The 12,245-nt window shown below is 37.1% G+C and overlaps 1 protein-coding gene across 2 annotated transcripts in view; it reads right to left on the bottom strand.

The window, feature by feature from the left end:
• Nucleotides 1-12,245, bottom strand: part of MTDH (metadherin) — a 35,906-nt gene that overhangs the window by 11,663 nt on the left and 11,998 nt on the right. Inside the window, exons 5-10 of one of the 2 annotated variants that reach the window (XM_035546239.2) lie at nt 10,858-10,926; nt 8,124-8,375; nt 5,344-5,430; nt 3,196-3,294; nt 698-825; nt 44-163 (exon numbers count right to left, since the gene is read on the bottom strand). In XM_035546239.2, coding sequence (XP_035402132.1) covers nt 44-163; nt 698-825; nt 3,196-3,294; nt 5,344-5,430; nt 8,124-8,375; nt 10,858-10,926 — 755 coding nt within the window. The remainder of the gene's footprint in view (nt 1-43; nt 164-697; nt 826-3,195; nt 3,295-5,343; nt 5,431-8,123; nt 8,376-10,857; nt 10,927-12,245) is intronic. The other variant, XM_035546240.2, reaches the window with a different exon arrangement.

Below are 12,245 nucleotides of genomic sequence, written 5' to 3'. Positions count from 1 at the left end.
TTGTAAATTTATTTTCAGACAATCCAGATCTTGCTCCGTTTACCTGTGAAGGAGAGTTAGCTTCTTCACCCTGCTTCTTCTTTTTCTTCTTCTTTTTCTTGGACTTCCCACTTGTCGAACTCTGAAGAATTGGTTCTGCTTTTTCTCTTTCATTATCTGAAGCCTTAAATAAGGAAATATAAGATATTAAACATTTAAGATGACAATGAAACACACTTCCTATAAACTAAACATAAAACACTAGCTATAAGGGATTTAATGGCATATAAAAGTAAGTGAACACAATCTTATCTGTTCAGTTCATTTTGGAAAGACTACATTCTTTACACACTCTGGAAACAAAGTACAAGAGCTGGGAAATGGAAAACGGACAACGTACTGGTGGCACAGAAATGCTGCTTTTTACACACGCAAAATATTGTTGAGTAGTATTTATGAGGAGAGATCCAAATCCTCTATTAGTACACAATAAAAGGTAATACCTTACATTATGGTGAGACAATAAGATCTGACATGGAGCTAACTGGCTTTTATTTTCCCCTATAACATCCAGCACCACACGTTAACAAAATGCTGCTGCTCTTATCAGCGTAAAGGAAATGAGAGATTACCTTAATCATCACCCTTAAGTTACTTTAAGAAACGGCAGTGGTAAGGGCAAAGTCTTGGAGCTAAAGGGGAAAATATCACCTTTTACCTTCTGAACATCAGATAATGCCTCTTCAGGTTGTGGAACAGAAACAACTTTTTCTTCATCTACCCAGTTTCCCCACTCTTCTGCTGGTGCATTCCAATCAGAGCTGGGATCAGCAGAAGAAAGTCCATCTGCAAAAATTAAAGAGATTTTCAGGAATGTCACCTTGCTTTACAGGTACTCTTTGACAGTTGAAAAATGAAAAAAAATTACTATGCAGAAAACTACCTTTGATACCAAGATACAAACAGGTGTTTCCTGTATTTCTGAAAAATGTAAATATGTTAATGATAAGATGAAGACTTTGGTAAGTAATGAGTCAGTTTAAATTATTTTACAAAGCAATAGGATTACAAACTAGTCACAGCCGCAGCTAGCCACATGCAATTGCTTTGGGATACTTTTATGAACTATGTAAAGAGCAACGAAGTTAAGGGTTGTTCTTCATCTCAAGTCTTTTTCCTGGTTTGTGAAGACATTAGGATGAACTGTGAATAATACTGATGCTTAGTAAGGATCCTTTACAAGTGTCATATCTGAGAAATGTAAATCTCATTGAGTCAGAAGTCATCTTGTAACACAGACATTCTTTCTTTAATACCATATTTTCCCAAGCTTTCAAGTCCCTACTCTATTTTGCTAGTATTGTCATTTTGCAATGGCACGCGTTTATGCTGTGATGAGGAATGACAGGGTCAATTATATAAAAGTTAAAAATGCTAGAAGGAAAGAACTAAGCCCTAGAGTTTAGCAGAAACTTACAGCAAGTCGATTTCAAAACCGAACACCTTGTAAAAGATGATATAAACACAAAATGAAAGACTACCAAAAATATTTTTTTTACCCTTCGCCTATGCCAAATTGATGGCAAAGGTGCAAGCTTGGTCTGCCAACTATGGCAGCATTCAATTTAAACATTTAAAAAACTTATGCCCAAAGGAAAAGCAATGATAAAGCCAATTACATTTACTAGCAAACACTGTAGTTTGCTAGTACACAAGAATTTTAAGATTGCCTAGAAAACTTTTTCATATCTCTTGCCTTCTTGTAAAATATTACCTCAACTTAGTTGGTATATTACATATATATTACATACTTTGAACATTATACGCTAGAATCAACTGATTTGAAAAAGTTTACTACTGTGTAACACTTAATAAGCTTATTATCTATTGCCCTGTCACTAGTTCCTTTAAGAAAATTCCATTCTCCTAAATAGAAAATTCATAGCATCTGCACATCCAGTTAATTCCCATGCACTGAATCTGTTAAGTGATATACAGATATACCTTACTGATTTAAGGAAAGTTCAAGCCTATTTCCCCCTTCTTATAGATACCAAGTAATGGAGGTACACTACTGAAAAAACGACTTGATTAACAGAAGCTGTAGACATAGACATTCTATGTTCAGAAATGTGAATAAATTATGCTCTTATAATGGAAAGCTGATCAATTCCAAACAATTAACTGAAAGTGTGCTTCCCTTATTCTTAAGCCAGATAAGGACAGAATAATTTTTATATCAACTGGTATTAGAATGATCATGACAAAAATGGAGTCAATGACTGAATCAATCCATTCTAATCCTGCAGTCATTAAATAAGACATTGTTCTTAGAAGGTGGTATGTATGGCAGCCTTGCTGGTCACTTTGTTGACCAAGTTTTTAAGCCAATGAGCTAATGAAACTACATTGTTTATTTCAGAAAAAAAAAATCTTTATTCAGTCAAATATAATATCAACTACAAGGCAATTCAAAAAATGGACTTAAGGCTGTAAGCTTTTTTAAGGGTACACTTTCACTGGTAGGTATTTAGGTAAGTCTGTAACATCCCTACACTACTACTACTAACTATGCTACAGCCCTTGTTTAGGTAGAGACTGTGGTAAAAACTACAAGTATATTCTGAAATCAGCAAGGAGGGGAAAGAAAAATAAACACCAAGCTTACTACAACTCCCAAGTAACTTCAATCTCTAGCCTGCATATGCTTTTCACATACATACAAAATTCCCTAATGCTTGCTAAACAAGGAAGTAAGACTAAGACTGAATACAAGAGTTTTAACGGCATGCTAAGTTTTCAGTAAGGTACAACCATGTAAAGACAAACTCTGTTACTCAGATATATTTTCTGCTAATACCAACATAACTTGTGCAGACTTGCAGTAGATTTCTTATCATTTGTAGCAAATTAAGACCGGTGTAATTACATTGTTCTTCTAGCAAAAGTCAGAACTACACTAAAATGCATGAGCTCTCTTTCACTTCTGTGTTTCAATACCAAGTATTTTGCCTAAGAAATAATTATCTACTATCATTCATCAGAAGTACTTTTTCCTGCTTTCCTCAAACTGATACTTAGCTTTACAGAAGTGAAACATTTCCATTTTTGTCTTCATATGCTCACAACTAGTTAATGCAAATAGCTTATAAATAATTATGCTTTAAAGTGATGGTAATTGCAATTTTTGTTAATGAACATTTTAGAGGAACATACTTAACCCAGACCATTCGTCATCAACAGGGGGTTGAGCGTGACTTAAATCCCATTGAAAATCGGAAGTACCAGCCTGAGAAACTGGCTCACTATTGGATCCTGAAAGAGAATAAATGAAATTGTACTTGTCAGTTACAAGCTTCCTCAGTTTTCTTAGGTGAAGCAATTCAAAGCACAATAACCAAGGAAAAAAGGCCCACAGAAAAAAAAAAGTCTGGTTCTAAAGACTGCACAGTACAGGAAAAGCTCTTCAAAACTACCAAGCTCTTCAAAATGAGTTTTATTCAGAAAAAAAGGGAACTGAAAAAGGAAGACAAAGTCAGCAGTAGAATATGGGAAAAAAAAAAAAGAGGTAATACAGATTAATAACATTCCACAAGACTTACAGCAGTCTCCTCTAATTGGAAAACAATGAAAATTTATGGGTGATAAAATTATTCACCATGTGTAAGTAAAAACTCTTATACACATCAGCTTAGAAGACTACTAGAAAGAAACTTAATTATATCACAGATATAGCAATTAAATTATTTACTACTAAGTGAATTTTATGCTCATCATTTAGACTCAGCACACAATCAAGCAGAAATATCTTATTGATTTAGCTTTTGATTATCATTAAAAGTTACTTTATTGCATTATTTGAGCATAACAACAACAACAAAAAAAAATCAGTTCAAGTAAAAAGTTCTAGGAACATAAAAGCAGCATGACAAACAACAGTAAAGCCTAATTCCAGCTATGACAATAAAAAGTGTTAGACATCTAACATCATTATTTTAAGAAAAATAAGGAATCAGCAAACAGAAACAATTTCAGAAAAAAATCCAAGAAGCTCATTTGTGGAACTGAAAGAAATTAACATACCACTTTACAATGAGACTTATTTTTGAAAAGTTTAACTAGGACCACAGATAGCTACCTGGTTCTCCCTAATTCATAAATGCCTATGCAAAAAATCTCTCAAATGACAAGAACACTGACACATTCGCTATCTTTTACTAACTAGCCATTACAGCAAGCAGTAAATATTTATTAATTTGGCTAATGTGCATCAAAGACTATACATATACTTCACTGTCTTCATGCTTCTCTCTGAATTCAAGTTGGAATGATGGTATTGCAGATGAATCTCAGATCAGTCTTTCCCACTTTATTAACTAAGTTTTCTTAAGTTTCAGCCTAGCAACTGAACTTGAGTTCAAGTAGATCCCTTTGGGAAATCCAATTTAATTAACATTTTTTGTACAATTACTATTTTTTTTTCTTAAGATAGGTTTTCATTAAGTGAGCTGTTCTTTGGAGAGCCTGGTGAATTAGACCTTGGCATTTGTAACTTCTTTGTTATACTGGCACAGATGCGCACAGAGAATGAAGCACTTGTGAGCTATAGGACAATGAACGCTAGTTTCACAGTTTGAAGACCACAAACTGCAATACCAGTAAACATAGCTTAATGCATAAGCGCTTGGCTAGCTACTTGCTGGAAGAAAATAGACACGCCAAGCTCTTTAGATTGGGAGTAAATAAGCAAGAGAAGAAAACCTGACCCCTTTATTAAATAATAAATCACTGTAGCACTTATGTCAGTAGTTTAACACACAAGATCTGTCAGGAAGCCAGGTTTGCGTTCTACAGCAATTTCACCCTTCAAAACAAGACGACCCTGGAGTTCACCTTTCCTACCCATCCTACAAAGCAAAGCCTCAGGACTTCAACTCCTGCCTACACAACACGTTTTGAAAGTAGTGCTTCAGTTCCTTGAAGGCAAAAAGAACCCCAATCAACAAACAACAAGACCCCTGAAAGTTCAGGGTAAAAATTATTTTCCTAGAAAATCTTCAGACATCTATCTTGAGTCACAGCAGTACTTAGCAATCTCTTATGCCAATCATTTAGATTCAACACAGAATCAAGCAGAAATACCTCACTGATTTAGCTTTTGATTATCAATTTCAGAGTTACCTTATTGCATTATTTTAGCATAAAAACAAAAAGCTTGGCAGACTTTCACAAAACAGGTCTTCTACTTGTTCACAGTTACCACTACCATTTTCCATGGACAAACGATGCGAAAAACACCTGGCAAATTTGTTTCTATCTGGTATAGGAGAAGAGAGGCAAAAATCTTTGGAAGGGCATACATACCAGAAACTCCAGGAGTTAATCCAAAAGAAGAGAAAGAAGTAGAATTTGGTTCAGAGGTATTAATCCGTGCATCCACATTCCAAGCAGCTGTGGGGGGAGGGAAAAAAAAAGAAAAAAAGCAAGCTTCATACTGCTGGCAACGTTGAAAAAGTTAGCTATTTAATGATGAATAGGGTCAGTAAAACAGAGGAAGTTCCAGCCATGTTCACATTCCATACAGCTGAGAGCAGTGTTTGCCTTATTACATGAGACAATCAGCACTGACAGAGGTGTAAATGTATGAACATTCAGCTTGAAATCATTTTCGGACTAAGATCTTCCTCCCTCTACCACTGTTTCTATACAGAACGTTAGATTTTCTTCTATATATAAACTTTTCCTTTGTGAGGAGTAGATTGAGTTTTGAGACCCATATTGCTGATTTTCCCCCCTGTTAACAACACTGGAGTTGTGAAAAAGCCTATTTGTTAGCTCTGTAGATGACACCTAGCTTAAGCAAATTGCTTTTATGTTGAAGAACAGAACTGAGTTCAGAAAAATTTTGACAAATAGGAGATGCTGATTAAAAATTACAACATACTTAACTCTGTGAAGTGTAAAGTAGAAAACAAGACAAAATAACCAGTGGCATAAATGTGTCAAAAAGAAGCAGCTGGTTAGAATGTGATTATATGATAAGGAAAAACTACCAGGAGTTATAATGAGCTACAAAGAGAACCTCAGGAAGTCCCTAGTACATCCTCCTCTCCTGAACTCACGGTCAGCTCTCAAGTCAGATCAGGCTGCACAGTGCTTTTTATTCAGTTGAATCTTAAAAACCTCCAAGGATGAAGGCTGGTTACCCACAAAGGTTGTGCGTTTATGATGCCTGACCGTCCTTGTGAGGAAAAAGTTTCTGTTTATACTCAGTCTGAACATCTTGTTTCAATTTACATCTGTTGTCTGTCGTCTTCCTACTACACACCACTGTGAAGAGCCTGTCTCTGCCTTCCCAGTAACACCTCACAGGTTCTGGCAGGCTGCTGTCAGGTTCTCCTGAAGCCTTCCACTCCCCAAACCAGACAGGCCCCATTCCCTTAGCCTCTCCTCCCAGGGCAAGTGCTCCAACAACCGACCATTTCTGAGGTTCTTTGCTGAATTTGCTCCAGCTGATCAACATCCTTTCTGTACGGGGGACCCAAAACTGGACACAGTACTCCAGTTACGGTCCAAGAAGTGCTTAGTACGGGGCATAATCACTGCCACAATCTACTGACTGACTCCTGTTAATGCAGCTCAGAGCATTGCTGGTGTCCTCTGCTGCCAGGGCCCATGGCCGGCTCATGTCCACCTCGGTGTCCACCAGGACGCCTGTCCCACAGAGCTCCTCTCCAGCCAGCCAGTCATTCCCCAGCTCAGGGTTCCTCCTTCCCAGGCGCAGCACTTCACATTTGTCCTTCAACTCCCTCGAGTTTCGGTTGGCCCACTCCTTCAGTCCATTTAGGCCCCTCAAGATGGCACCCCTGATCTGGGCTGTACCAGCTGGTTCCCCAAGGGTTTGTGTAATCTGGAATTGTGATGCGAGTCACACTATCACCTCCTCCAGATCATTTATAAAGATAATAAACAGGACAGCTCGAAGCACAGAGCCCTGGGATACCCCATTGCTACCAGCCTCCAAACATAGCACACTATGTACAAACATACCCACTAACCACTACCTGTTTTTCAGCCACCCAGAGCAGACCATCCTAACTTTAATAAAAAAAATGCTGTGAGAGACAGTGTTGAAAACATTACTAAAGTTATGGTAAAAAAGATATCCTCTGCTCATCCACAATCTGGTCACTTAACCAGAAGCGGATCAGTCTGGTCATGCATGACTTGTTCTCAGTAACAAAACAAGAACAAGCTGTTTAGGTGCTAAGAAATACCACATTAGAATATAAAGCAGAATACAACTAACTGGAATATGAAAAAAAATAAAAATAAAAACAACAACAAAAACACTTGCTTCCTCTCAGTAATAAAAAGCTTTCAATGGAATACCAAGTCCAGTCTCAGGCACCAAAATCCAAGAAACGTGGAACAAATGAAACCAGTCTAGACAAAAGCAGTGTTTCTGACTATAGCAGAACACTGCTTTTCAGAAAAGACCATGATCATTTAGACTGAACAATGGACAGGACAATATTACAGCATCTACTAATAAGGTTGTTGCACAGACAAATGAAAATTTCATCATTTATCTGGACAATATAAGCAAAAAAGGCTAAACATTGTACTGGTAAAGACTAAGAAATAATTTCTAATGAGAAAAAACAGTTCTAATGAGAAAAAACAGTAAAAACACTTAAAGAGACTGCCCCAAGAGTTGAGCAATCTTCATTCCCGAAGCCTAAACAGATGTCTGTCAATACAACACAGCTGATTTGATCATATATCAACAAAACAGACTTATAACCTAGGTTCCAATACATATGTTAAAAAAGGAAAGAAAAAAATTATACTTCAATGACTTAATATACACCTTCAGAATTTTAGAAAAGTGATAAAAAAAATTTGGTTCCTTGACAGAAATAATTTTATTTCAGATGAAAACCGAAAACCCCATTAAACTAATGAAAAACATGCACGATAAGCCATCAGAACTTGCAATAAACAGAAAATGCTTAGTTCACATTTCACTAGACCATTCCAAGATTTTTTTTGAATACATAAACAAAGCTATTCCAGAGATTCAGTACCAAAAATTATGTAAAAATGCTTAAGTGAAGCAAATTTTTCTCAAAATAGCTTACCAATAGGAGTGAACAAAGAACGCTCTTTCCAGGGCCTGCCCACCAGGGTTACGCCCCAGTCCTTTCCATTCCCATTAGCATCTCCAGTGTCTTGGCCCCAAGCCGATGTCTCAGTCTTCCTCTTCCCAGCTGTAGCTGAGGAAACAGACGTCCATTTCTCCTCCCCTACACCAATCTGTGAGGAGATTTTTACAGACTTCTCATTCCAGCTTCCACCATTTACCGTATGGCTTTCACTCAATCCTGTAGACACTTAAAACACAAGAATAATGAAACGTTACACAAAATACTAATTGGATGAAGAATTAAAATCTTACATGCACATATACTTAGCAATAAAAGAAAAAAAAAAAAAAAGAACAACAGCTTTGCTACACCAGTGTGATATAGAAGAGCTGCTGCTCTGTCTCAGCTGATTTTCCAGTTCAGATGATACACACCATCTGTCAACTAACTTGAAGAGCAAGGGGAAAAAAACAGCACCAAACTGCACCCTTCCTCCTGTGTCCCTTTCTTTATAAGACTCGTATCTTGTTTCATCAGTGCCTCTAGATTAAAAAAACAAGGCAATTTCTCTTACAGACTATGGTGATGCAATGGCTTGTGGAGAGCCATATGTATTGAATGGAGAACAATTTCTGTTTTGTAACTATGGTGGCATACAATAGTCCTCTAAGCACTAAGTAGAAGAAATGATGTGTAGAAAATGCTTCCCAAGTGCTACATGGAATTTACTAGGCACATAGCTATCATTAACTACAGAGACCAAACTTGGGGGGGGGGGGGGGGGGGGGACGACACACAAAAAAACCCATGGCAAGCTCTCAAAATAATTCATAGGCAATGTATTCTACATTACACTATGGTAAGAGACCACAAATCTTTATCTGCAGTCTACATTGCTGAGGAACTACTAGTCATAGCAAGCTTAATATGCATTTTCAAAGGACTCAGTACTACACTGAGACAAAGATCATTATAAATTTTCTTTTCTTTTAATGTCCCCATAAAACAAAGGCTAACGATCCCCTGGCACACCCAACCTGACCTATATATGACACACCTTTCTCAAAGGGCCCTGCATATCAAACCCTCTCTTATTTTTAGTTATACATTGTAAACAACAAAAAAGCTGCCACTTTACAAATGATGAAGTATCTACATATTATGAGTGTAACACTTAAATACTCAGCTAAAAAGTGACACATAATTAAGTCAGAATCATATGTCCACAAAAACTACAGACAATATGTTTCATTTCATAAATGAACTCTGCTCAGGCAGCATGAGCATACCAAATTCAAGGCAGCCTCACTGGCAAAGAAATGATTTGCTGAGATACGCCTACATGTTCCTAGATAAATCCTATTTCCAAACACAGACAGCTGTAATACAACAATCCCTGTACCTAAAAACACTGTCCTTTCTCTCACAACTCTAGAGATGCTACACTGCGTCAATCTATGTCCTCTGTGGGTAACATGTCCTTTTAGGGGATGGCAACAACAAAAAACAGCAAACACAGGAACTGTTGGTGTAGCTGGTAGAACAACCCTTTAATCTTGCAAGAAGACAGCTGAAGTCCTGGAGCAAAAGCTTGATTATTCTGTTTATTAAACTACTCTTCCAGCAACTTTTCATAGAAAATCACAGAAAACTTAAGGTTGGAATGGATCTCTGGAAGCAACCTAGCTCCACCTTCTGCTAACTTCTGTACAGCTAAGTTCAAAATTGTGTCATTTTACTCAGTCTTTATGATTACCAGAACTTGAGAGTTCAAAGCCTCTCCAGGCAACCGTGTAAAGAGCTTCCTTGATGACGTCCAAACAGAATTTCCCTTACTGCAACTTAATCATTGCCTCCTACCCTATCATTAGGCACCTCTGAAGTACATGGCTCCTTCTCTCTATGCTATGGTCCAGAAAGTTAGCATGTGAATCAAAGCTCTCAAAAACTGGCAGTGATGCATTTTCTGGACCTGGGTGCTTTTAATAACTCATTTGTTGACTTGCTTAAATGCAATGACTACCCGTGTTTAAAGAAATGCCACTAATGATGGCTATAAAAAACCACCATCTGTATATCACTATGCCAAACTAATACACTTCATGCACCGCTGTATCACCATCTCCTATCAAAAAGCCATTACAATTCATCAGTCAAGCATAGTCTAAAAGTAGCCAAATAGTTTAACAACTATATGACAAATAATGTCCTCAAAATGAATGCCTTTACAGTAAACCCCTCAAAGGAGCATTGAAAGAACTGAATAACCCACATGTACACAACCTGCAATGAGTGCAAACTTTACAATAATCAACTGCTATCTTTGAAATTATCTATATTAATTTTTCTCTGAGCAAATAGACTTATTAACACACAAAAAAAGTAAATTTGAAAAGCTAGCTGAGGGATTTTTAACTGGTGCTTGAGAATAAGCTTTAGCATTCTGCAAGTAATGATCTGTATAGCAAGCAATCTGCCTGAAAATTTCAGACACTAGATCCTTTTTTTTTTTATTTCATACATCCCAACAGATGTAATAGAGACTGTTTTCAACCTGTTGAGTAGTAACTGCAACTTAGAAGTATAACATTTGCATAGCAAAAAGAGCCAGCTGCATAATAGAGTTCCAGATTAGTAACCACATAACATCCTGCACTGACAATGTGCTTTCACTTCTGTAAAGCACGTTTCCAGTTAATTAGGAATCCTAGTCATGAAAGCCTTTTACCTTGTGGAATTGATGACTCCCCTTTGGAAGGTTTAGAGCTGCTGACTTGCACATTCAGAAGCGTATCACCTGGTTAAGAGGTAGGAGGAGACAGAGCTAGAGTAAATTTCTGCAGACAGCAACACCTGTAAAATTCCTTTAAGAGTATTCATAACTGGTATTTTAAAAAAAAAAAAACAGCCAACCCCCACCCAATAACATTAATCAGTACCTCAAAGTAAATTAAGCCATTTTCATGAAACTTAAGAGTAAAATTAATACTCTATTTTTCTTTGTGTTGATTCTTATAGCCAAATTGAACTCAAAGGTGATTTACAGCCTATACACTTAGTAGCTGCAGATTTCAAAGAATTCTAGCTAGCTTCCCAAGAATAGCAAGCAGAAATCTAAAACAGAGGCTGTCATTTTCCAGCTAGCTGTAGCTATACATTTCTGAAATGCTTAGAGATATTTCTAACTTTTACTTTACCATGAAAACATTAGACAAAGCTGATTCTCTTCAATTTATTCTGATATTAGGTGATACATAAAAACATATGCTGCATAATGAACTTTGCCTAGAGAGTTTACAATAGTCATGGATAGCCACAGAGTATACAGACAGCTGGAATTACTGTTCCTTGACACTGTTTGTAGGTAAATAGTAGGGAAAAAAAAGAAAACAGGAAACAATTTATCCAATTTCAAAACACCCAGTCAAGATGCAAACAAGAGTCAATAAAAAAAAAAAAAAAAACAACTGTTAAGACCTGCAAGTTTCAGTATGTTGTTACAAGGTACCAGATAGTAGCTAGGCTCAGTCTTTTTGCTGCTTAGTTAGAATATCATTTCATTGAAGAGCTGAGCATATCAACAGATTAGAAATATGCCAGAAAGCTAAATTGTGTGTTTAGATTCTTTTAGCTTCCTAAACCACTTTTCATCTACAGCAAAATATGAATTCTTATGCCTGCACACTGCTTAAATCTATGAGACTACCTGAAACAGCAGCAGCCCTCGGAGCTAAAGCCTTTTTCCTTATTGAAACCTCAGCTGCTAGAATTGATTTCTAAACTTCAGCCAGATGTGTCCCACCATCATGAACCACTTTAGCACATGTACTAACAAACCAGACAGTGAAAGAGTCTACATGTTAAGCAATGAATATAATCAGTGTAGAGAACTCATAGGCATAACCTTCCCACAAGGAAGCACTCAAAAGTTGAGTTGGTACTGCCTGCAAGAGTGCTGTGGGTGAGTCTGAAGTTTCCAGGGAACATAACGAGCAGAGTCAGAGCATAAAGGCAGGAATGGAGACCTACGTCCATGCAACTGTGCAGCTACTGACATACGATACCGGTGCTGACAGAGCTCTGGTGTGGAGGACACTGCCTCAGACATTTACTCCA

The sequence above is a fragment of the Cygnus atratus genome, chromosome 2, assembly GCF_013377495.2.
Source record: "Cygnus atratus isolate AKBS03 ecotype Queensland, Australia chromosome 2, CAtr_DNAZoo_HiC_assembly, whole genome shotgun sequence".
Classification (NCBI taxonomy): domain Eukaryota; kingdom Metazoa; phylum Chordata; class Aves; order Anseriformes; family Anatidae; genus Cygnus; species Cygnus atratus.
The sequence above is the reverse complement of the archived record's forward strand: the minus strand, read 5'-3'. Positions and strand labels throughout refer to the sequence as shown.